The following is a 26,159-nucleotide window of genomic DNA, read 5'->3' as shown; positions in this document are numbered from 1 at the left end:
GGAATATTTTATGTTTATGCTTTTCATATTTAGACATATGTCGCCAACATTCTGATTGCAGTGAATCCATACTTTGACATACCTAAAATATATTCTTCAGAAGCAATAAAGTCATATCAAGGAAAATCTCTTGGGACAAGACCACCTCATGCCTTTGCAATTGGTAAGTGATTTTAAATGTATTTTAATTCTTGTCTTTCTTTATATGGTACAGATTTACTCAATTTTTCTTTTGGATTAATAAAAGATACCATAAATTGAATATATATTTTGGAGAAACTGTATACCTCTTGGATATATCAACATTGTTAGGAGCAAGTATTTTACACAGGGTGAGAAAGAATACTTTTGCAGTCAACTAATGGGGCAGGCATACCATACATCATTATCTGTGTTAAATGCCTGTGTCCTCTAAGGGATGTCTGCCCAGGTGAAAGCAGGATGTCATAAAAGCTGACCTAATGGTACTTTTAGACTCTTTAATACCATCAGCTCCATCTTAAAAGTGTCCTCCTTCACAATTTTGAGGTTCTGGCCCTCGTCTCTTACCCAGCTCATCCCTTATGAGTGTGTTACTTGGGCTAGATTTCAGCTGTAAGAGCAGACTTCTGGGCATCATCTTGCATCAGGGGTTTATAAAATTAAAGGATTAAAAGTAGTATATGCTTCATACCACTGGAGAATCTGTATGGGAAGACAGTAGTGTCTCTTTGCCTTTCTCAGCCTCTTATTTTGAAGTCCTCCAGCTCTGAGGCATAGGGGTTGGAGGTTTTTGATTAGAATGAGCAATTACCCCTCTTCCCACCGAATGCGGAGGTGGTAGCTAACCCTTTGCATTCAGACATAAAGCAGCTAAATGACATGTATTGGAACTAGTTCGTAGTGCATCCTGTTTCTCTTTGGGCTTTCCCTTCATACTTGTGTTTTGGCCTAACCAGAGTTCACTTCCAGATTTGGTTGACCTGTGTGCTGTCTATTACTAGGTAGAGTGAATATGGCTGACATAATTACTCTACCAGGGCAGCAGCAGATTTACTTTTGGCTTGAAGAAGCTATGACAGGCATGGTTGTGTTTAGCCTGCAAAATGGTGCCCCATCCCTTAAAACCTGAATACGAGCAAACATCACTGGAGAAAAGTTACATGTTTAAAATGTAAATAAACCAGCTTTTATTTTTAGCTTTTTACTGCTAAAAAACAAGTGTTTGGAATGATTCTTTAAAAATGTGTGGAGGTTGGGTGTGGTGGCTCATGCCTGTAATCCAGGCACTTGGGGGAGGGCGGATCGCTTGAGCCCGGGAAGTCAAGACCAGCCTGGGCAAACATGCAAAAACCTTGTCTCTATAAAAAAAATGAAAAAATTAGCCGGGCATGTGCTTGCCTGTAGTCCCAGCTACTCTGGAGGCAGTGGTGGGAAGATCGCTTGAGCTCAGGAGATAGAGGCTGCAGTGAGCTGAAATCATGCCACTATACTTCAACCTGGGTGACAGAGAGATACCCTGTCTCAAAAAAAAAAAAAAAAAAAAAGCGGTGGTGGGTGGTGGTGGAGCAGGTTGCTGATAAATTGGACAAAGGGATGTGTGCGCTCTTGCGTATGGTTTGCATTCTCCCCTTAGAGTAAAAGCCATTTCTGAAGGCTTCTTGGCACATGTCTGAGGTGAGAAATAGTTGTCTTATAGAGCCAAACTGTGATGACCTAGTTTTGAATTAAAGTTGTCTTAATTTGAGACTGCTTTAACAGCATTAAATTGCTTTCAACTTGTCTGTGTAGTCTTAACATTTAATACAGTTTATAGCCTAAATTGTTGGAGTCTAATGAAGATAGTTAAAAATTATATATGTAAACAGTGGCAAATCTAGGAAATTTTAAGCTGTTAATTTTGCCTAGTTGTAAAATGTTGACAAATTCTAAATTTAATAGTTGTATTAGAGGAAAAAAACCCACAGATATATTTTGCCGTTATGTATTTTTTTTTCCAGCCGAATTTTTGGTTGCCAGATTTCTTAATTGGAAGCTCATTAATTCTTGCTTTTCACTGGGGACTTCATTAGTTATGCATAGTGACCATTTTTTTAATCCCTCTGCAGATCAGCTCTGGAATTAGGAAGAGATGAGCCACAGCCCATAATATCAAGACATTCTGTCAGAAACTTAAGAGTTGTTTATTTGGATTTCATATTACTTAACTTTTAGGATAATAAGATAGAACATTTAAAGTTAATACTTTTAAAATGATTTGAACACTTTTGAATGACTTTATTTTAAATTTCATTAACATTGAACAGACATTTATGATTTCTTTAAGAGTAAGTGCTCCTAAAGTGAGCTTTCTATTATTAACTTTATATTTAATATATTGCTCATCAGTGATGTCTTATTTTGACCCTAGCTGATAAAGCTTTTCGAGACATGAAGGTGCTCAAGATGAGTCAGTCTATCATTGTATCTGGAGAATCAGGAGCCGGCAAAACAGAAAATACAAAATTTGTTCTAAGGTGAGTATTCAGCTAACTTCAAATATTTGAGTAGGTTGATCGTTTTTTTACCCCCTTGAGATAGGGTCTTACTGTGTCACCCAGGGTGGAATGCAGTGTCACCACCACAGCTCACTGTAGCCTTGACCTCCTGGGCTTAAGCCACTGTTCCACCTCATTCTCCCTAAGAGCTGGGACTACAGCCACATGCCACCATGCCCTGATAATCTTTTAATTTTTTTTTAGAGATGAAGTCTTACTGTGGTGCCTAGGCTGGTTTCGAATTTCTAGGCTGGGCTCGAGCAACCCTCCTGCCTTGGCCTCCCAAAATGCTGGGATTATAGGCATGAGCCACCATGCTTGGCAACCAGGTTGACTTTTTTTCTGGTAAAAAAATACTTATGTAAAAGTTGTCACCATTTCTAAGTGTATAGCATAGTAGCATTAAGTATATTCACATTGTTGTGCAGCCAATATGTACAGTCTCCAGAACTTTCATCTTGGAAAACTAAAACTTGACCCATTCAACAACAACTCCATTTATCTACTCACCTAGCAACCACCATTCTACTTTCCAATTTTTCTGTGAATTTAACTACTTTAGCTATTTCTCATGTAAGTGAAATTACACAGTTATTTGTCTTTCTGTGACTGGCCTGTTTTATTTAGCTCAACTTAAGATTCATCCATGTTGTAGTATGTGTCAGAATTTCCTTCCTTTTATTTTTATTTTTTAGTATTTTGGATCCCATCCTTCCTTTTTAAGGCTGAATACTATTTTATTGTAGATCTGTGGTACATTTTGTTTATCCGTGCATTTGTCAATGGACATTTAGGTTCCTTCCACCTCTTGGCTATTGTCAGTAGTGCTGTTATGAACATAGGTGTGCAAATATTTCTTTGAGAATTTGAAAAGGTTGACTTTTAATACCTTTGCATACTTCATGACATAGTTTGGAATGGTGGGCTCTATCCTTTTTAAGATACAGACACCTTATATGGAAGCTAGTCTATAGATTACAGAAAGCCAGCTCTGACATGTTATTCACATGAGGATCGTGGAGGAGACCTGTACTGGTTAGATAAAGGGTGATCTAGAAATATTCCTTAAGAATCTAACATTTACGTTCTGTCTGTATTTCTGTTGTTAGCATGGTTAAAACCATTTTTTACCTTAAGCTTACGATAATTTGCCTCCTTATTTCTGTTTCCCTGTAGCCTGCCTCCTAATGTGTTCCCTTTGCTGCCATTAAACTCTCTGCATTGTGTTTTTTTTTTTTTTTTTGTCTATTTGTTTGGTTTGGTTTTTTTTTTTTGAAAACTGGGTCTTGCTCTGCTGCCCAGTCACCCAGGCTGTAGGGCAGTGGTGTGATCACAGCTCACTGCAGCCTCGACCTCCTGGGGCTAAGTGATCCTCCTACCTCAGCCTCCCAAGTAACTGGGACCACAGGCATATGCCACCATGCCTGGCTAATTTTTAATTTTTTTGTAGAGACAGGGTTATGCTATGTTGTCCAGGCTGGTCTCCAGCTCCTGGACTCAAGTGACCCTCCCACTTTGACCTCCTAAAGTGCTGGGATTACAGGCATGAGCCACCATGCCTGGCCTTACACTTCGTTTAGAATTATAGCATTTTAAAAATGGAAGGAATCATAACACTCATTGTAGTACAGTTCCTTTAATTTACATACCCATGAGGTTAGATCTAGTGGTTGAACTACTGCTAGGAGCAGCGTACTTACCAGTGTTACTCCCACGGAATTGTAGTTCTTAGTTGATTGCTGCATAACGGTACTATGAAATTTTGCTATTCATTATGTAAATATGTATGCTGTTCAGAGTTTTTTATATAAAATCAATTGAAGAGTTTGTTAACAGCTGTTATATATATGTATATATATACATACACACAATTCTGGTTAAGTGAATGCTTCCCAATGTTCTTGGATTCTAAGTGTTTCAATTTCTTTTTCTTTCTTTCCTGCATGTAATAGTCTATATGAGTCTATGGTTAATATATGAAAATGAACAAAAAGTTAAGGAGTTATAAACTTATAATGTGAACTTACATTTTAAATTAAGGATTGCTCTTTATTTTGAAATGTGCCAGGCAAATAGTTATTTCTCTGTGTTTCATATTTCAGTGAAACAACATGAAGAGTGATAACTTCCCAGTTGTTCAGAGGCAGATTGCCTTATTTTCTGTAGCCAAAGATTGAATTAATAGGCTCTCACAAAAGGCTTTGACATCTCCTGTAGTTGATGAATATGATATATTTAAAATCAAATAGTTGGATAAAATCAGAACATTCCCAAAACAATTTAAAAAACAATGTCGATTAGATGTTAAATGCAATACAAATAGAATTTATTTTTCATTTTTATAATTTCAACATTTAGATTCAGGCCATACATATGCAGGTTTGTTATGAGTATATTTTGTGACACAGAGGTTTGGGGTGTGAATGCTCTCATTGAGGTAATGAGCATAGTACCACCAAATATAATTTTTTTTTTTCTTTTGAGATGGAGTCTCACTCTGTTGCCCAGGCTGGAGTGCAGTGGTGCAGTCTCGGCTCACTGCAACCTCAGCCTCCCAGGTTCAAGCAATTCTCCTGCCCCAGCCTCCTGAGTAGCTGGGATGACAGGGGCGTGCTACCATGCCTGGCTAATTTTTTGTGTTTTAGTAGAGAAGGGGTTTCACCATGTTGGCCAGGCTGGTCTTGAACTCTTGACCTCAGGTAATCCACCCGCCTTGGCCTCCCAAAATGCTGGGATTACAGGCATGAACCACCACACCTGGCCGCAAATAGAATTTTAAATAAATTTAAAAAGCTATAACAGAATAGTTGCATTTAAGTACACATTTGTTGTGATGATGATCTAGGTTTCAGTTTTATATGTACTAAATAATTATAAATTATTGTACACCATATTATTGTCATCAACATTTTTTTCCTATATTTTAAACAGATACCTGACTGAATCCTATGGAACAGGTCAAGATATTGATGACAGAATTGTTGAAGGTATTGCTAATTTTTCTATTGTTACGCATGTACTGAAATTAATTTACAAGACTTCCTTCAGTGGTATGGAATGTTCTTCTCTCAGAGATGCAAAAGACTCTCTTATCTCCTGCTAATCATTGCGCATATATCATCTTGTTATTTACCTAACATCAATTGTTTCTGCCCCACCCCCACCTCATGAAAACACTAAGAAGGCAGGGATTTTTGTTTCATATTCCAAACCCGTAGAATGGTAACTGATACCGAGCATAAATATCTGTTGAATGAATGAAATACAGGAATGTCTTTAGCTTCCTGTTTGTTTTGTGGAGCTTGTTTTGTGTAAAGGGAAGAGGAAGAAGGGTTATTTGGCATTAGGTGCTTTTTTAGAGAAGTCATTTTTTAACAAAGGCAGTAGTGTGTAAATTGATTTCCTTAAGCTATCCATGCTTGTATACCTTCTTAGAAAGTCTTCTTGTAGCTCAGTTTGGAGACGACTGGCCTAGACTACCATTATGTTGAATCTCCTGCATGATGCCCTCCTGCGTCATAGACTCCCGTTTGGTCTCTTCACTTAGATTCTTACTTCTCCTTAATCCAGTCTCTGTATGGAAGTTGGAATAATTTCTTTTTCTTTTTCTTTTCTTTTCTTTTTTTTTTTTTGAGGTGGAGTCTCACTCTGTCACCCAGGCTGGAGTGCAGTGGCTTGATCTTGGCTCACTACAACCTCTGCCTCTTGGGTTCCAGTGATTCTCCTGCCTTAGCCTCCCGAGTAGCTGGGATTACAGGTGCCCACCACCATGCCCGGCTAATTTTTGTATTTTTAATAGAGACAGGGTTTCACCATGTTGGTCAGCCTGGTCTCAAACTCCTAATCTCATGATCCGCCCACCTCGGCCTCCCAAAGTGCTGGGATTACAGGTGTGAGCCACCACACCTGGCTGACCATGTTGGCTTCAGTTTTTTTGTCCCATCTGAAACATGAGGGATATATGTTAATATTTCTTTTAGTTTTAATGTTTTCTTACTTATTTTGGCATGTGAAATGGCTGGGGAATGATCTTTAAAAGAGTTTAGAGACTAGTTAAGCCTTCTACTGTGGATAGAATAGGAGAAATCTACTTGAAAAGGCTTCATAAGAAATATGGCTTCATGCTTATTTTTTATTTTTATTTTATTTATTTTTTTGAGACGGAGTCTCGCTCTGTCTCCCAGGCTGGAGTGCAGTGGCGCGATCTTGGCTCACTGCAACCTCCGCCTCCCGGGTTCACGCCATTCTCCTGCCTCAGCCTCCTGAGTAGCTGGGACTACAGGTGCCCGCCACCACACCCGACTAATTTTTTTATACTTTTAATAGAGATGGGGTTTCACCGTGTTAGCCAGGATGGTCTCGATCTTCAGACCTCGAGATCCGCCTGCCTCGGCCTCCCAAAGTGTTGGGATTACAGGTGTGAACCACCACACCCGGCTGGCTTCATGTTTATTATAGGAAGAACATGCTTCATAAAAAAAATTTTAACACTAAACATTATGAAGCACTTTAAGTTTGTTGATGGAGAGGAGAATATGTGTGTAAGATTAACACTAATTTGGTATGTTTATAATTGAGACTTAGGTGAGTACAAGAGTAGACTCTAATAAGTCTTATCCAGTCATGATATGTTTATAGGTGATTATAAAATAACAGTGAAAATGTTATATTTGTTCATTAGGATTTTAAAACCTATTATTCTGAGAGCCTTTCTTAGGTAATTCTGTAAACTCTTAATTTGTTAAATTTCACTGGATATACATGTAAAAATGTTAAATATGGAGACTATTAATATGTAAAATGTTTTAGAAAAGTAAGTCAAGTAATACATCTCTTGCCTATATTTTGTCACAAGAGGTTTGCTGTTTTATCTAAGTACTGTTGTGGATCTGATACACTTGATAAAACAGTAAAAATTCTTAGGGAAAATATTTTAAAGTCGAGTTATAAATTTTGTAACATAGTGGCTTAAAAATTTAGTCTTTCCTATGACATTTACATTTTGTTTTTATATATTTGAGAAATTTTCCCATCTCCTGTACTTGAATAGTGCCTGAACATAGTGGGTAGTCAATAAATATTTGTGGAATTTGGCATTATATGTGAATTCCTTCATGTTAATTTTTTTTTTTTTTTTGAGACGGAGCCTTGCTCTTGTTGCCCAGGCTGGAGTGTAATGGTGCGACCTCGGCTCACCGCAACTTCCGCCTCCCGGGTTCAAGCAATTCTTCTGTCTCAGTCTCCCAAGTAACTGGGATTACAGGCATGCGCCACCACGCCCGGCTAATTTTTCTATTTTTTAGTAGAGATGGGGTTTCATCATCTTGGCCAGGCTGGTCTCGAACTCCTGACCTCGTTATCCACCCGCCTTGGCCTCCCAAAGTGCTGGGATTACAGGTGTGAGCCACTGTGCCCGGCCCATGTTAATATATTTTAGAAGATTTTTTTCTAGACATATATATTAACAAATGGAGATATACTATGCATATTTTGTAATGTTCTGTCATGCTAATTTTTTGATGGATTTTTTTTGTTTCTCAATAGCTAACCCACTCCTAGAAGCCTTTGGAAATGCAAAGACTGTTCGCAACAATAATAGCAGTCGATTTGGGAAATTTGTAGAAATACATTTTAATGAAAAGGTGAGTGAGAGTAAGCTTTGGAATGATATTTTTGGGGAGTGTTCGTGAAAATGCAAGGGTCAGTTGGTTCTGTATTTGCACTTAATGGTAAATCCCTTTAAGTTTCATTGTTACTTTAGATGGTTGCAGGAATATATGTGTCCACTATGAGCATCTAAAAGCTCCTTTCACAATCTAAACCCCAGATACTGAATTTGACTTCAGCATTGAGTATTACTGTATAGCTAGTCATGTAAGATATTCTAGCACCTGTGTTGAGGTACGGTGCAAGGTCAATTGTGATTCTTAAGGGGCTCAAAACTTAGCAGGATTTGGGTAGAGACTTAAATGAGGATGTTTAAAATGAAGGATGACCATTATAAATACTCTATGCTTACATTTAGTTATTTGTTTTTTCCCCTTTATTTGATGAATATTATAACCTTTTTGATAGACAAATGTGTATTAGAAAAGGTAAATAATTTAACATTGGTAAATTATACTTTAAGACTTTAAATGCAAAAATAAATTTTCTCTGTGTTTTGTTTTTTAGAGCTCAGTTGTTGGAGGATTTGTTTCACATTATCTCCTAGAGAAATCTAGGATCTGTGTTCAAGGCAAAGAGGAAAGAAATTATCATATCTTTTATAGGTTGTGTGCTGGTGCTCCCGAAGATATTAGAGAAAAACTTCATTTGAGTTCACCAGATAATTTTCGGGTAGGTTGGAAGAAAAGAAATTTCATATAGCCAGGTGCAGTGGCTCATGCGTGTAATCCCAACACTTTGGGAGGCTCAGGTGGATGGATTGCTTGAGCCTGGGAGTTCGAGAGCAGCCTGGGCAATGTAGCGAGACCCTGTCTCTTAAAAAAAATACAAAAAATTAGCTGAGCATGGTGGCACTCACCTGTAGTTCCAGCTACTCGGGAGGCTGAGGTGGGAGGATCTCCTGAGCCCAGGAGGTTGAGGCTGCAGTGAGCCATGATTGTGCCACTGCACTCCAGCCTGGGCAACAGAGCGAGACCCTATCTCAAAGAAAAAAAAATTTCGTATAATTTTTGAAAATATAATTGCCATCAAGCCTAAAACTTATTTTAGTGGATTTTGAAATCTACTTGTTGTGTGTATGTAACTTACATTGGATCAAGTATAACATGTTAGAATGACCACTGTACTGAGAAGATCTCTATTAAGGTGTACTGCTGAGTTTATAATATAACACTATATGAGGAGGCACATAATGGAATAGATAAAAGGATAGTTGTTAAACCCTATATCAATTTAAACTCAATTAGAAATTTATAATAGCTCTGTAATACTAGCTTTAAAGTTACCTTTGACTTATCTGTAAAAATGTTTGAACACTGAATTAATATTAATAAAGGACACATGATTGTATTTCTTAATTCACTTCAACAACAAATATTTATTGCTTGCCCATTGGGTGCCAGGCATTGGGCCAGGATTAAAAAGATAAATAATACCCAGTCCCTGCTCTTGAGCATCTTAGAATGTGATGGGAAACACACATGCGCGCACGCGCCCGCACACACACACACACACCCGAGCATCACAAGCCTAGGGAGTAGAGTTTCTAGGAGCGGTGACTGGGGATGGTTAACACAGTTTTCAGATTCTCAGGTTAGAAAACTGTCTTTGTCTGGAGTATGGGAATGTAGTTTATACAAAGGAATGGAATGTGAGTAAGGAATGTCGTTTGTATAGAGTTCCCCAGCTGATTCTGATAGTCTTTTTTGGTCAGAAAGCCTCCATTGAGAATCATAACACACATAATTACTGCTGTGTGGTTGTGTGTGTGTGTGTGTGTGTGTGTGTGTGTTTGCAGGCAGCTTTTCTTTCACTTCAACCAATTTCTTTTAATGTGTATTTACAAATTTTAGAAGTCTGTTGTCTTAAAACGCTTTATAAATGTATCTCTTTATATACTTGTAAAATGTCCAGTCTTTTCTAGAGCTCTCCAAATTAATTGGAATTTGAAGCTAGTTGCCCACATTTTCATGAAAGTAAGGGAAGCATTTCTTTTTTACTGTGGTTTTTAAAAAAGGAATAAATTACTAGGAATTACATGAAATATGATAATGATGATATGGTTTTGTCAATACTTAGTTGACAATAAAGTGATGTGACTATTCTGGCCTTAATCTAGCGTTTCTTCCTGCTCGGAGGCTTGGGAGCATAGTGTTTTTGAGTTTCAGAATGTACAGCCTTTCCTGGTACAATGGCAGGCATCCTGAAAGGATGTTGAAATTTATCTGGTCAGAGGATTTCCTGTTTCTGCAGTGTGAACCAGGAGGCCTGATTTCCTTTCTTACAGGAGAGTCCTTGTGATGGTAAGAGGGAGAGTAGGGGAACAGCGTTGCATACATCTGCCATCTTGAATATTCCTCTCATATGCAGGCACAAACACACTACTATATCCACTTCCCCCAAATAATTCTGCCTTAAAGTGACTTGAAAGTGTGTTAGTGATTTCATCAGGTTTTTCTGTAGTTTAGCCTTCTGGTTATATCTGAGAGATCAGGTTTTAAAAACAAAGGGGAAACCTGCAGTAGGTTGAACACTTGCAAAATTGTTGAATTTTTTGGTCACTACTCTATCAAAATTAGTATGTAAAGAATTGTAGATGTATACCTGTCTGTAAACATTTTTATTAACCACACATATACTTTAAAAAGTAAAAGGTTTAAAAATGTTTGCATTTAGACATTTCAAATATTTCTGCACATGTTTTATGGAGCCAGTTGCTGTAATCATGGATAGATCCTTGAATGTAAAGAAGGCTTGGATAGAATAAGAATAGATGGCAGGGATAGTGTTGTAGTTACAGAAAAACTAAAAGGACGCGTTTCTATCCAAGGTTGTAATATTAGGCCCTACTGTCCAGAAGCAAAGTATTTGGCAAAACAGTTGGAGTGAGGAGACAAAATGCTTGGTAGCAAAGAACGTGTTTGTTTTGGCTCTATATGTTTAAGCTATTATTCTGCTAAGTAAAAGAGCTCTTATTTGAAACAGTCCATTGAAAATGCTTACCGACATTGTCCCTCCTCCCTTCTGTTTTATTTTTTTCCCAAAGATTCTAGGGTGGAAGAAAAAAAAAACATGTATATAGTTGTCTTGTTTTTACTGTATTTTAGCATTTAATTATAATGGAGAAGGAAAGATAGATGCATTGATTGTCTAAAATATTAATTTATCTCCAAATCATTCAAATTTATTATAAATTTTTTTTGGTATGTGTATGATGTGCTGCATTTAATCTGGGAATTCATGCCATGGTACAATAAAATCATAGTGACCTGATTTAAGAGAAGCTGAGATGTTTAAAAAAACTTGTCCATCCTGTTCTCTGTGTACATCCTTTCTGATCAGATTTGCCCAATTGCATCTCAATGTCTTTAGGCGTGTGTAATTTTCAGAAAAATGCAGAAAAATTTTAGTCTGCCATATAGCAAATATGTTCATTCACTTTTTATTAGAAACAGTTTTTAAATGAAGCAAGCCTTCAGTTGTGAGACTAATAAATGTGAGCAGTAGATTCTTGTTGATACCAATAGATATTCTTTTTTTGAATTACTCCTCTTGTTCTATATTTTGGAAGCATTTAGCTTTTGAAAGCCTTTGGTAAGCAAAGTAAATCATTGAAATAAGAAAACTTTAAATTATTTGATCCATAAAGCATAAAGCAAGTACTGTAATTTATGTACAGTCACTGTTTGCTTTCAATAAATGTGAAAAGCATGTTTTAAAAAACTGACTCTAAAAATCAAAAATTAAGAAAATCAAGAATAGAATTTCTTTCTTAACTTTTCAGAATTTAAAATATTGCTTGAAAAATTAAACCACAGTATCGGTCCTTACTTGAGATTCTACATATTTAGTAGGAAGGTGATTTTCATGATTTTATGCCCTATATTTAGATTTTTGATACTGAAAAGATATAAAATTGTTGCCCTTTAAAAGTAGAAAACCATTATATCATTGATTTTTATTTTAATCATTTTATTTAATCTATGCTCAGAGATTAGGATTTTTAATATTCCTGGTTTTATTAGTAGGAAGAAAATGCTTATAAAATATAGAAGTATTGATTTTAATGGTGAGATTATACAATACTCAAGTTGTGTTTAGAAATTCTTCATGGTTGGCACTATTTGGTAAGTTGTGTTTTCTCCTGTATTATTTCCCTATGGATCATATATGTTAATTATATTTAATTTGTTTTGTCATAGTATTTAAACCGAGGCTGCACTAGATACTTTGCTAACAAAGAAACTGACAAACAGATTTTACAGAACCGCAAAAGTCCTGAGGTATAGTAGACCATTTTTCATAAAATCTTTAACGTAAAAAAAAACTCATCCTGAAAGATGTGTTATAATTTTTATTTTGGAGCCCAAGTAAGAGTTCTAACTTTTAGGCTTATACTTTAAAAAACTAAATATTCATCTAAGTCTCTTTCACAGTGTAATACTTTATACCTCTTGTTGATATCTAGTGAAGCGACAGGTTCTGGTTCTTCTGGTTGGGCATCACTGCACTGCTCTCCTCTCATTCTGTTTTCAAGCATGAAGGTATTAAATTGCCTAAGAATCATTCTCTTCTAGCATTTTTGAAACTTGCTATTACCCACTTGAGCTTAAGTATATGTCTTTTACAATTTATTGTCTATTTCAAGGCTGACATGAGGTTTGATGTAGACAGTAAATAGATTAAGCATTCTTGGGAAGAAATGCTTATAGGCTAGGTGTGGTGGCTCACACCTATAATCCCAGCACTTTGGGAGGCCAAGGCGGGAGGATCGTTTGAAGCCAGGAGTTTGAGACCAGCCTGGGCAACATAGTGAAACCCCATCTTTACAAAAAATAAAAAAAATTCGCTGGGTGAGGTCATGTATGCCTGTAGTTCTAGCTACTTGAGGGGCTGAAGTGGGAGGATTGCTTGAACCCTGGAGGTGGAGGCTGTAGTGAGCCATGATCATGCCATTGTACTCCAGCCTGGGCAACAGAATTAAAAACAAACAAAAAAAAGCTGGTCAGGTGGAGTAGCTCACCCTTGTAATCCCAGCACTTTGGGATGCTGAGGCGGGTGGATCATTTGAGTTCAGGAGTTCGAGACCAGCTCGGCCAACATGATGAGAACCTGTCTCTACCAAAAAATTACAAAAATTAGCTAAGTGTCATGGTGTGTGCCTGTAATCCCAGCTACTCAGGAGGCTGAGGCAGGAGAATCGCTTGAACCCAGGAGATGGAGGCTGTTGTAAGTGGAGATCGCACCACTGTACTCCAGCCTGGGCAACAGAACGAGACTCCGTCTGAAAAGCTTATATATCATTGTAGTTCTGTTTAAAACATCATATTTATGTAATATATTATGAAAAATTTATATATTGGTTTCAGTAAATTATATTTCCAAGAATAATTAGATATAATTATACCATTAAGTATTCTTTTTAAAATATTAAGTTCTTAATCTAAAAATTTACAACCTATATAAATTTTAATATGCAGTGCTTAATAAGTGATGTTAAGTTGCATGTACTCAAGGGGTTTAAGTTATGAAATACTAAGTAAGGATTAATGATAGATACTGGTTAGTGTTACTTGTATTAATTTTATTAAAAATTTAAATTGAGGAATCGAAGAAGTTTTTATAATAGTCAGTTTTTAATGCTTCTACATTTGTAAGCCCCATATTTTTTACTCTTCTTAAAATGGATGAGATGATTTATGTTTTTAGCATATTTATATAAAAGGATAGAAAGCAAATAAAATATTCCATTATTTAAAATTCTAGGCAGACAACCCTACAGTTAATTTTTGTTTAATCTGGCATTTTATATATCATTATATATACAGAATCTGAATTACAAACTATAAACTTTGTTATAGCCATGGTTGGTACTTTAAGAAGCAACATTAATATTTATTATGGCATCTTTCTTTGTCTTGATAAGACTATGTTTTTCTGAGATATCAAAATATAGTAGTTATAGTATTTTCACTAAGATAATGGAGACCTTTCCTAGTGGGACATTTCAGCAGTTCTGAAGGGGGGAAAAAGATATAAGCTTGATCATTTGCCATGGAAAAAAATGGAGTAGAGAGGAAAGAAAACTGGAGTTTACTCTCCAAAGAGTAGCATGTACTCTCCAAAGAAGAAAATTGCCCTCTTATTCTAGAGTCAGTATACTCTGTCAGAAATCTTATTCACATTGAGTGAGTGTGTGTTTATATGTATAGTTAAATAATGGATTAATATGTTTAAATTACTTTTTATGTCTTCTTTATCAGGAGGATGAGGTGATCATTTTGACTAATTAAACCCTTTGCCCAATTCCATCTGAATGTCTTTAGGTTGTGTGTAATTTTTAGAAAAATGCAGTATTTTTAGTCTACCATACAGCAAATATGTTCATTAACTTTTGATTAGAAATAGTTTTTAAATGAAGCAATTCTTCGACTGCAAGACTAAAAATTCTGCACGATGTGTGTTTTCTGCTGAACAGTTTTGGCTGCATGTGATTGTTTCCTTTGCTTCTTTTAAGAATAAAATTGAATTTTATTGTCTTAGATATTTTCCAGAAATGTTACTAAATTGAACATTTTAAATAATTTTGTGGAAAGACAATTATAGTTTGAGCTGGGAATCATTTATTTACTGGGAGGAAAAAATATTCATCTCCAGGAGGCATCTTTAATGATCAGTTGATCATGATCCTGTTACTTAATGTTTAATTTACATATTCTCAAGTTCTGGAAAATTTCTAGTACAGTCTTTTCGTGTCCAGTAACTTTTATGTTTCTCCTTCTAGTTTCTGCAGACCTGACTTTCTTCTTTTTTTCTTCTGAGTTGGTATAGAGTCTAACAAATGAGTACATTAGATGCAAGTTCTTTTAGGAGAGAAAACAAATTTTCTTCTCATTTTTTCTGAAATGTTTTAAGTCATTGTGTAAATTATGAGAGTAAGCATAATGCTTACTAATATACTTTACCTTGTATGTATATATATGCATATTAAAAGGTTTAGAAAAGAATTCTAAGGCATGAAAATTGTATCAGCCTGACCCCTATTTACTATGACTTAATATTGGTGCAGTTGGTGGCAGTTAACCTAAAGGAGTGTCATACTAATTGTCACATTTAAATTTTTTATTGCACTTTTTAACTTTTTCTTTTTTTAATTGACAAGAATAATATATATTTATACAGTACATTGGAGTACAATGTAATGTTTGATACATGTATATACTGTGGAATAATTAAATGAATATATTAAATGAATATATCAGTACCTCATTTAAAAAAACTGTAATGTTGATTCAAGTATTGATATTCCCTCCTTTTTCACTCAATTTTTGCCTTTTTCTAATATCCTAGGATTATAAGACTTTACAGTGAAAATTGTAATTTAATTGAAAAACATCTAATTTCATTATTTTAATTGAAATTTTTACTGATAAGTGTAGATTCACATGTAGTAAATAGTGAAATAGAACAGAGAGGTCCTGTGTATACTTTTCCTGGTCATTTAGTTTTTGAATGTTAGAATAGTAAAGATTTTCCCATTGACAGATTTTATTTTTGCATGTCATATAGTGCATTAATTGACCTGGTGTAGTGGTTTTAGTGTACTTAAATAATGTAACGATCAGTTAATTGGTGTCTTCTCGTTTTGTAGTACCTTAAGGCAGGTTCTATGAAAGATCCTCTGTTAGATGACCATGGTGATTTTATTAGAATGTGCACGGCTATGAAAAAAATTGGTTTGGATGATGAAGAAAAGCTTGATCTCTTCCGGGTAGTAGCTGGCGTCCTGCACCTTGGAAATATTGATTTTGAGGAAGCTGGCAGCACTTCAGGTTTGCTTTTTATTTTTTAAAGAGGAAAAAGATTAAATAGAATTTCTGTTATTTGTCATATGAAAATTGAATCTCTTTATATGCAGTTTGCTTAAAAACTTTAAGAAATATCTAAAATATCCTGGGTTACATGTTGAATCTCCCAAATGAAGAATGTTTCATTATCAGTCATTCTGAGCTGTGTTTTGAACAAATCAGTGATATTGCTTAGGAATAAACCTCTCATTTTTGAAGGATAACTATTTTATCCTGATAAATTTAGGGTAATTTTTAGTTAAATTTTCCAGTTACATTACACTTTTCCAATAGGTGAGCAGATTAATTCTCTATCATCTATTAAGGCATTTTTGAAAATTTTCAGGCTCATTGGGTGAATTAGTTAGGGCAACTTAATATATAAAAGCCCATGCACTTTATTAATGAGAAATGAAAATAAATGGAAATTTTAATCTTATGCAGATTGAAAGAGTATTTAAATACATGGCAAAAGCAACTTTTCAACTCCAGTGTTTCAGTCTGTACGTAAACAGTAGGACTTTGCATAATTCTAAATTTGATCTACGAATACAGGGAATGGCAAACTATGAACCACGGCCCAAATTTGGCCCACTGCCTGTTTTTGTAAGTAAAATTTTATTGGAACAATGCCACACCCACTCATTTATGTGTGGTCTATACCAACTTTTGTGCTAGTGTCAGAGTTGAGTAGCTGCAAGAGAGTCTGTATGTCTTGCAAAGCCTAAAATATTTACTATCTGGCCCTTTAGAGAAAAAGATTGTCAACCCCTATATTAAGACATTATTGTAGGATCTTATACCAAGGATGAGTTAAGGAAAACCTACAGCACCATTTAATGTAGTAGTCAATAATGGGCTTTGGTGTTAGATCCCAGAGGCTCTCTGAGCCTTGGTTTCTTCACTTGCAAAATTAAATAAACCATGAGAAGGACTTTTAAAGTACAGTCAGTACCTAGTGTAACGCTAAAGGTTCTTGCCTTAGCCACGCCAGAGAATTGGTGTGGTGGCTGCCTGCAGTGAGTGTTGGAGACAGGGACCAAGAGAAAAAAAAGCTGTAGACTTTATTGAGCAGAGTGACAGTACAAAGCATTCACAGTGTGGAAGGGGTCCCAGGTGGGTAGCCAGAGTGAGATGATGCAGTTGCCTTTTAAACTCTTTAAGGTGGGAAACACGTGCAGCGGGAAGATGTTACCAGAGCCAGAAACAAAGGCAGTGAATGATTTTGTGACATGTTTTAGATTTTGAGGAAAACCGGAATTGCAACTTCGGTTTTATTTCCTTTATGACCTTGCAGCGGCATGGCAAAGGAGACGGGATTTTACGGGACTTTACAAAGTATGTTTGTAGGAATTGGAATTAGGAGCATAGATAAGGCCCAGTGGTCACAGAAAATGGGCATTTAACATTTCTTTTAGTTTCAGGGGAGGGGGAAGGGAGAGAGGGAGAGAGGACATAGGGAAGCTTACAGCAAAATTTTTGCTGTTACAGCTTTCTTGGGGGAGAAAACACGTGCACAAATCCTGGTGTTAGGAATATTTTAAGCACATATCCTTAATATTGTTCATCCAGGACCAAAGTAAGTCCTGATACAGGAAATGAGTGAGTTTCACAGCTTTCTGAGCCCCTACTCGACCCCGGAAGCCCAGCTGGCACCTCCTCTCACTAGCAATAGTGTGCATATAGGGAAAGGGGACAAGAAGACAGGAAAAAAAAAGATTAAAAAAAGTGTTATATGCAAGACCCTTCTTATTCTGTATTTCATCATAAACATCATAATTGTAATCTGTATATCATAAATATAATGAGGTAGGGGATATTACCTCCATTTTACAGAAGTGGAACCTGTGTTGAAATGATGCATGTGGTTATTGATGAAGTTGTAGATGTGAGAGCTGGTTCTGCTCATGTCTGACTAACTCAGAGGCTTGTGATAATTGTCCCTTCTTTCTCCCAGGCCACTGAAATTTGTCATCTATGAATGAACCGACTAAAACAGATGTCTTAATGATTTTCAGATCTAGTGTTCTATAATGCTATGAAATCAATAATGTGAGACGCAACATAACATAGTGGATGGGAGCACGTGCTCCCGATTCAGATGCTTTACCACATACTGTATGTGTGACCTGAGGCAGGGCACGTAGCCTTTTCGTGTCTTAGTTTCCTCACTGTAAACTGAAGATAATAGTCCCTACCTCATGCTGTAAAGAGGAATACGTGAGTTAAATATTTGTAAAATGATTTGAGTACTTGTGTCTGGCACATAGTCATCATTATAAGTGCTTTAAATGAGTAAGTACAATTAAAATGCTGATTGCTCCCAATTTAAAATGAAAAAAAATTCAAGCAAAATTAGGTATGTTCTTAATGTGCATTAACATTTTTTATTGTTTTTTTGAAGGATTGGAAAATTTGTTTTGAAAACGTAATGAATGTTAGCATACATTGCATTTGCTCTCTAGCATTGTTATACCAAAGGGGCATATATGGGAGATTCTAACACACAAAAATCTTTACAATAATTAATACACACTTTAGAAATGTTGTTAGAAGTGATAAATGGCATCTTCACACCTCTTATTATTACCCTGTGGTAGAAGATGCAGTTGTAAAGAGTATTGTAAGTGTTGCATAATCAAGTTAGTTGAAGAGTATGAAATGCCCCAAAGGTAATGCTATTTGCATTATCTCTAATTTTTCTTCTCTAACTTCCTTCTGTTGAAGGGAAAGTGAACAGAAATCAGGGAAGATTGGAAAGAGGCAGGGAATCAATAAGATTAATACATGATTAAATTAATTATTTTAAAAGCCAAGATTTTATTATATTTGTCTTCATCCTTCCTATGACTCTTCCTATAGATCCAAATGGTTTCTTTCTAATTAGAAGTGATTTCTTTTTTCCCTAGGGAGCTTAATTTGGCATGTCTTAGCAATTTGAAAAAATCTTGGTTTTGGCAGGGCATGGTGGTTCATGCCTGTTATCCCAGCATTTTGGGAGGCTGAGGCGGGAGGGTTACTTGAGCTCAGGAATTCAAGACCAGCCTGGGCGACTTAGTGAGACCCCATAAAAAAAAAAAAACAAAACACACACACACACACACACACACACACACACACACACACACACACACACAATAAATTAGCTGGGCATGGTGGTGCATGCCTATAGTCCCAGCTACTTGGAAAGCTGAGGTGGAATGATTGAGCCCTGGAGGTTGAGGCTGCAGTGAGCCATGATCGTACCACTGCACTCCAGCCTGGGACAGTGAGACCCTGTCTCCAAAAAATTTTGGTATTTTCATAATTATTCTACTGGAAAGATTATTCTCCAATAAGCACTTATAGGACTCTTAACTGTCATAAAGAAATTTTTGCATGACGAAAATGCAGAAAACTGCATTGGGACTGCCTGTGTTTTTAAAATTCCACATAACAAATAAAATGTTATTATAATAAGAAACTTTAAAGATGTTTGAAGAAGTTCTTTTTTGGAAAGAAGTGATATGAAAACTTTACATGATAGTATTTTGCCTTTTAACACTTATTAAAAATCCTGTTTTTTTTTTATCTTAGCCTTACATAATTTTTGGAGGTATGTAAGAAACTTTGCAATATAATAAAAAAGAAGAAATATTTAAATGAATTATTTGGTGGTCAGTTTTTTGAGAGCTATATAATTTTAGGCAATATGTATATGTATAGAACCTACATGTGAGTAATAAGCACATTTTCATTGAATAAAACATTCAAAATATTCTCAAAGTATCTCTCTTTTTTCTTTTTTTTGGTAGGAGCTTTATTGAGATCTAGTTAATTTACCATACAGTTCACTCAGTTGAAGTGTACATTTCAGTGGTTTTTAGTATTTTCAGAGTTGTGCAACCATCACCATAGATTTAGAACATTTTCATCACCCCACAAAGAAACCGTGTACCCATTAGCAGTCACTCCTCATTGCCCACTTCTCTCAACCCTAGGTCACCACTGATCTACTTCCTGTCTATAAATTTATTCTGGACATTTCATATAAATGGAATCATACAATATGTGGTCTTTTGTGATTGGCTTCTTTCACATAGCATAATGTTTTCAAGGTTAATCCATGTTACAGCATTTAGCAGTACTTCATTTTATTTTTATTGCCAAATAATATTTCATTGTATGGATATACTACATTGTTTATCCATTTGTCAGTTTCTAGACATTTGAGTTGTTTCCATTTTTTGGCTATTATGAATAATGCTGCTGAGAACATTTGGGTACAAATTTGTGTTTGGATGTGTTTTCATTTCCCTTGAGTAAATACCTTGGAGTGGAATTGCTGAATCACATCATGGTAAACTCTGACCTTTTGAGGAACTGTCAGACTTTTTCAAAGCAGCTTTTCCACTTTACACAGCTATTCCCATCAGAAGTGTATGAGGGTTTCAGTTTCTCCATATCCTCAGCAGTACTATCTGTATGCTTATAGCAATCGTAGAGGGTGTGAAGTGTTATCTTTTTGTGGTTTTTATTTGCGTTTTCTTGATGGCTCAAGATGCTGAGCATCTTTCTGTGTGCTTACTGACCATTTGTATATCTTTTTTGGAGAAGTGTCTGTTGAGATTCTTTGCCCATTTATTAATTGGGTTGTCTTTTTATTACCAAGTTGTAAGAGTTTTAAAAATATATTCTAAGTGCAAGTCCTTTATCAGATATGTAATTTGCAAATCTTTTCTCCCATTCTGTGTGTTATCTTTTTACTCATTTGATAGTGTTCTTTGAAACTCAAGTTTTTATTTCAGTGAAGCCTAATTTATCTGTTTTTTCTTTTATTGCTTGTGATTTTGGTATTATATCAAAGACATGAAGATTTACTCTGTGATCGTGAAGGTTTATAACTATGTTTTTTTCTAACAGTTTAATAGCTTTAGCTCTTATATTTAAGTCTTTGATTCCATTTTGAGTTAATTTTTGTTTATGGTTGAGGAAGGGGTCCAGCTTCATTCTTTTGCATGTGGACATCCAGTTGTTCCAGTACCTTTATTGAAGAAGCTGTTCTTTCCTCAATGAATTGTCCCAACAACATCTTATTATTATAAGGTCTCATTTTTCACAGTCTTTTCTCATATATATTCTGAGATTGGTATGTTAAGTAGTTTATGAATTTGTCATAAAATTCTCAGGATTTTCACACATTCTATGTAGTTTTTAATTAGGTAGTCAGAATATATCGTTTATTAATACTAATCTGAAAATATTTGTAAAATGTTATTTTTTATTATAATGCAAATAAATATAAACAATAGTTAATCTTTATCTAGTACTTCTCTGCACCAGACACTATTCCAAGCACTTCACATACATAACCTTATTAATCTGAATAACAACCATATAAGGTAGGTAAAGTAATTGTCCCAGTTTTATGGATGAAGAAGCTGAGCACAAAGAGAATAAGTAACTTATTCAAGGTCACATAGCTAGTAGTTGTAGAGCCTGATCAGCCCTGAGACTAAAGCACTGTCTTTCTTTATAGTACTTTTTAAAACAGCCCTTATAAATAGAAATCTGTAGATATGATGTACTAAGGCAAAAATGACCTGCCTGGCCACCTTCTGCTGCAATATCTTTTCCTCACGTGCCCCTGCGCAAGCACACAAAAAATAAAATGGCACATGTGCAGGCTGGATGTGCTAATGGCAGATTTCTCAAAATGCGCACGTGGGTCAAGACCTAACTGCATTGCTTTTTTTTTTTTTTTTTTTTTTTTTTGCTATTCTCTGCTCTGCAGTGTAAAGATATTGAAAATGTCAAAAAGGCTTGCAGATACCCCTAAGGGTAACAGTAAATAAGGAAAAGAGGAAGCATTTGTACTGATCTCTAGCACAGAAAGTCAAGCTGTTGGAGGAACTGGACAGGGGTACACATGCATATTAATGTGTATATGAAACATAAATGAATTTTGTGTTTCGAATTGAGCTCTTCATGTATATGCAGTTATTCCAAAATTGGAAAAAATCTAAAATCTGAAACACTTTTGGTCCCGAGCATTTCAGTTAAGGGATACTCAACCTGTACAGGTAATAGTAAATGTCTCTTCACTCCCTTCAACCCCAAGCAATATGAGTACATGCTTATTATGTATATGCATAAACACATCCATAGACAGATATGTACATCCGTATTGATCTATTCAGGTGCCTTACAGCGTTTGCACTAAAATTACTCCTTGAAATTTCTTGGAGTCGTATGAATTTTAATGATGAGATACTATATTTCTCCAAAGATTTAATATATTAAAAAGGATTATAATCTATCATTAGTGTAGTTTGCTTATAGGGTCAAAAAAAATGAAACAGTGGCAGTTTAATATTGATGTGCTTAAAGGATTCTACCATGGACTTCCCCAAGGGAGGATCTTCTGTTGATCTTAGCAGTACGGGTGTTTGACAAGGATAGTGAAAAAGTGAGGTGGATTTAAAAGTTACAAATAAGCCTTACCTATTATATAGTTTTTTGTAAGTGGAGTATAATTCTAGGAAACGGGTCTTGAAAATCTGGTTTATATAATACTTATTAATTTCAATGAAAATGTATTTCTATTAGGTGGTAGTAATCTGAAGAATAAATCTGCTCAGTCTTTGGAATATTGTGCTGAATTACTGGGTTTGGACCAAGATGATCTTCGAGTAAGTTTGACCACAAGAGTCATGCTAACAACAGCAGGGGGCACCAAAGGAACAGTTATAAAGTAAGTTCCTTAACTAATTGCGCAGCAAAAATTTTGCCTTGCAGTTTGTCAAGGAAAAACATAAGTTACATTGTGTTTAAAACCTGAGCTTGATAGATCAAAATTCTGTGCATCTCAGTGGAGTAATCCACCATATAAATCAGTGGAGTTTAACATAGCTCTTAAAGTTGTTCCTTGCTGATATTTGGAATTTATAAGTTAAGAGAAGTTTACTTTTCTACAACTATGAAAATATGAGCTGATGGTATAAATCAATATATGACAGTTTTAGGCAACAGATCATTTTATTTTAAAAGTAATTTTTTATGCAAATAATGTGTACTAAAACTTCTATTAAGTAGATCTCACTTTAGCAAAATACTTAGCAAATGACACTTTCCTTATGTTTAGGATTCTTTATTTGGGAGAAATTACAAATGAGGAGAAATAAGGGCTTAACCAAGATTTTAAAAATCAGTAACCAAGAACTTCTAGATTGTACCTGGATGTTTTTATACTTTTGTCTCCATGTATATATTTTTGGTTTTGGTACTGTAGAATAAAATTGACATTCAGCCTTGTCATTCTGAGGCACTGCAGGATCTTCATTTGTGGAGGGAAGAAGACCCTTTATCTCTTACTAATAAGACAGGCAGTGAGCCCTAGTGACATATTTCTGAAAAAGTTGCAACAAATTTACACAGAAAGAATTTTTTGAAACAGCTTTTAGCCTGTCAGAAAATTGGCTACCTCTTATTCTTTTGAAAATTTTAGCAAGGTATGCTTAGCCTGATTCTTTGCTAAGCAAATTCAAAATTGTTCTTGTTATAAAGAAAAACTCTGGAAGAAGTTTGTAGAGTAGCACCCTACAGCCTACAGTTACTTGGTTCCTTAGAGATATCTCTGCGGCCCAAGGGAAAGCCCATAAATGTGCAGGTGGGTGGTTCTCAGGCATTGCTTCCTCCGTTTTCCCATTTTCTCCTTGTTCCAAAGCAGTTTTTTGTTGTTGTTTCCTTTTTTCAATCAATGCCATTCCATAATCCAAAGCAGCTCTTTTATGTATTCTATGTATAGCGTGTCCACATGAAACTCACTTCAAGAAAGGGTTCCATTGCAGAAAATATAAGTGAGAAATCACTGTTTAGAGAGGCTTAAGTATCAAGTTTCAGGCTCATCTGAATGACTTATAATTCTACTTCCAAATTTGACTTTTTTTTTTTTTGGTGCTCTCTTGGTACCCCATGCTTATCTTTATGATAGTATTTAGCATGGTGTTTGGAAATTCTCTTCTGTGCCAGTCTCTTTTCATCAGACTATCATTTTCTTGAGGACAATGGCTGTGTGTCTGTACCTGCAACATTTAATACTGTTATACCATATAGTTAGTTATATTAAATAGTAGAATGGGACAGTTCAAATTTTAAGATGTAAACATTTTGTCCTAAACAGTGTAAAGAAGTTACCATACTTTAAAGTTATCCTGAATTAAACACTGTTTCCTTCGCATTTAAGGAAAACCAAAAGGAAGGTTATTCCTTTGAATAATTTTGTATGTATTCAGGATGTAAATTAAGGTCAAAATGATTTTTTAAGCCTAATTTTTTTTAACCCAGTAATAAACTTTTGATCTAATTTTAGGTAATTCCATTAGTTCTCTTGTAGCAGTTTTCTACTTAGCCCCATTTATCTGTGCCTATTCTCACATGACCTTTGGTAACTCTTTATTTCGTTCTTCTCTGTGGGTATGTTTAGGTGCACTCTGACTGTGGCATCATTTTCACAGTATACTATTATAAAGAATTTTTACTAGTACGGTTTTCTTTTATAGGGTGCCTCTGAAAGTGGAGCAAGCAAACAATGCTCGTGATGCCCTGGCAAAGACAGTGTATAGCCATCTTTTTGATCATGTGGTAAACAGAGTAAATCAGTGTTTTCCTTTTGAAACATCATCCTATTTTATTGGAGTCCTAGATATTGCTGGTTTTGGTAAGTAGAGTTTCTTTTGTGAGTATATATTTGTTTCATATTTTTTCACACATTAGAATTTGTTCTTAAATCTTTTCTCCTTTGTAACTCATTTTACTTGCTGTATATGTGTAATTATATGTCCACACTCACATTTCATAATATGACCTAGATAGGGAGCTGATACTTTAAAGAAAAGAGGAAAGACTCATGGGGATTAGTTTTGATGCTACTAATGCTAAAATTAAAACATTGATTGAAACTGCTATAGTTAAGGATATCTCTGTACTCTAAAAGGAATACAACTGAATAAAGGTAAATCCTTGTGTGCTACTAATAAAGATAATACATTCACTAATTAAATAACAAAAAAAGATAAATAGAGTTGCTAAAACCATTGACTAATTTGTAGAGCTGGGGATAGGTTGACCTAACTTACAGGCCAACCTCATTAGTAGGTTTAGAAATTCTTTGCTGTTGCTGTCAGCAAGTAGCTATATTTTCCATCAAATGAATAACATCTCAAGATAAGTAGTTAAACAACTGTAGAGCTGTTCAACCAGAAATGAAATGGGTCACCAGCATGTGAATGCTGCTTTGCTCTGAGTGACAAAAATATAAAAATCTTGAAATGTAAATCTAATGAGTTTTGTATTGGGCTTTATCGATGTGGGCATTCTTTCTGGCTGTGAAGGAGTAGTGTCTTCTTTGTGGTTTTTGCCAAAGAAATGTATGAGTGTTTACATTTGGGGAGGGATGGAGTTTTGCTTTTGATGTAATATGTATTTTAAACTTTATAATTCTCTACCTTTTGTTCAAAGGTAGAGAATTATTAATTATTATTATTAATTATTTTTTCCTTTTCTACAACAATTTTAGCATAACACACACAAAGGATTATAAAATTGTAAAGCCGAGTGTATCTTAGACATCATGTAATATAATCTCTTGATTTTAGAAATGAATTGGTATCCACAGCATTTTTGATAAGTAATTTTACAGATTATGCAGAAAAAAATCTTCTAAAGCCCTTGTATTTTAAGTCATTTTTGTGCTTAATTTAGATTGCTTTAATACCTGTGATTTAAAAAATTGTTGGCCAGGTGCGGTGGCTCATGCCTGTAATCCCAACATTTTGGGAGGCTGAGGCCGGCAGATCACTTGAGGTCAGGAGTTTGAGACCAGCCTGGGTAACATGGTAAAACCCTGTCTCTACTAAAAATACAAAAATTAGCTGGGTGTGGTGGCACATGTCTGTAATTCCAGCTACTTGGGAGGCTCAGGCATGAGAATCACTTGAATGTGGGAGGCGGAGGTTGCAGTGAGCCAAGATTGTACCACTGCACTCCAGCCTGTGGGACAGGGAATCTGTCTCAAAAATAAATAAATAGTTACAGGTGGCTTACATTTTATATCTTTTAGTATACAACATTTATCTCATTTGAGAAACAC

At 35.4% G+C, this 26,159-nt stretch overlaps 1 protein-coding gene across 1 annotated transcript in view; it reads left to right on the top strand.

The window, feature by feature from the left end:
* MYO6 (myosin VI) overlaps positions 1–26,159 on the top strand; it is a 155,299-nt gene that overhangs the window by 76,988 nt on the left and 52,152 nt on the right. The window contains exons 5-13 of the mRNA XM_030809310.1: positions 34–163; positions 2,390–2,495; positions 5,448–5,503; positions 8,061–8,158; positions 8,691–8,855; positions 12,386–12,466; positions 15,835–16,015; positions 22,619–22,763; positions 24,571–24,728. Of these exons, the coding sequence (XP_030665170.1) occupies positions 34–163; positions 2,390–2,495; positions 5,448–5,503; positions 8,061–8,158; positions 8,691–8,855; positions 12,386–12,466; positions 15,835–16,015; positions 22,619–22,763; positions 24,571–24,728 (1,120 nt within the window). The remainder of the gene's footprint in view (positions 1–33; positions 164–2,389; positions 2,496–5,447; positions 5,504–8,060; positions 8,159–8,690; positions 8,856–12,385; positions 12,467–15,834; positions 16,016–22,618; positions 22,764–24,570; positions 24,729–26,159) is intronic.

This window comes from Nomascus leucogenys, chromosome 3, assembly GCF_006542625.1.
Source record: "Nomascus leucogenys isolate Asia chromosome 3, Asia_NLE_v1, whole genome shotgun sequence".
In the NCBI taxonomy this organism is placed as follows: Eukaryota; Metazoa; Chordata; class Mammalia; order Primates; family Hylobatidae; genus Nomascus; species Nomascus leucogenys.
The sequence above is the reverse complement of the archived record's forward strand: the minus strand, read 5'-3'. Positions and strand labels throughout refer to the sequence as shown.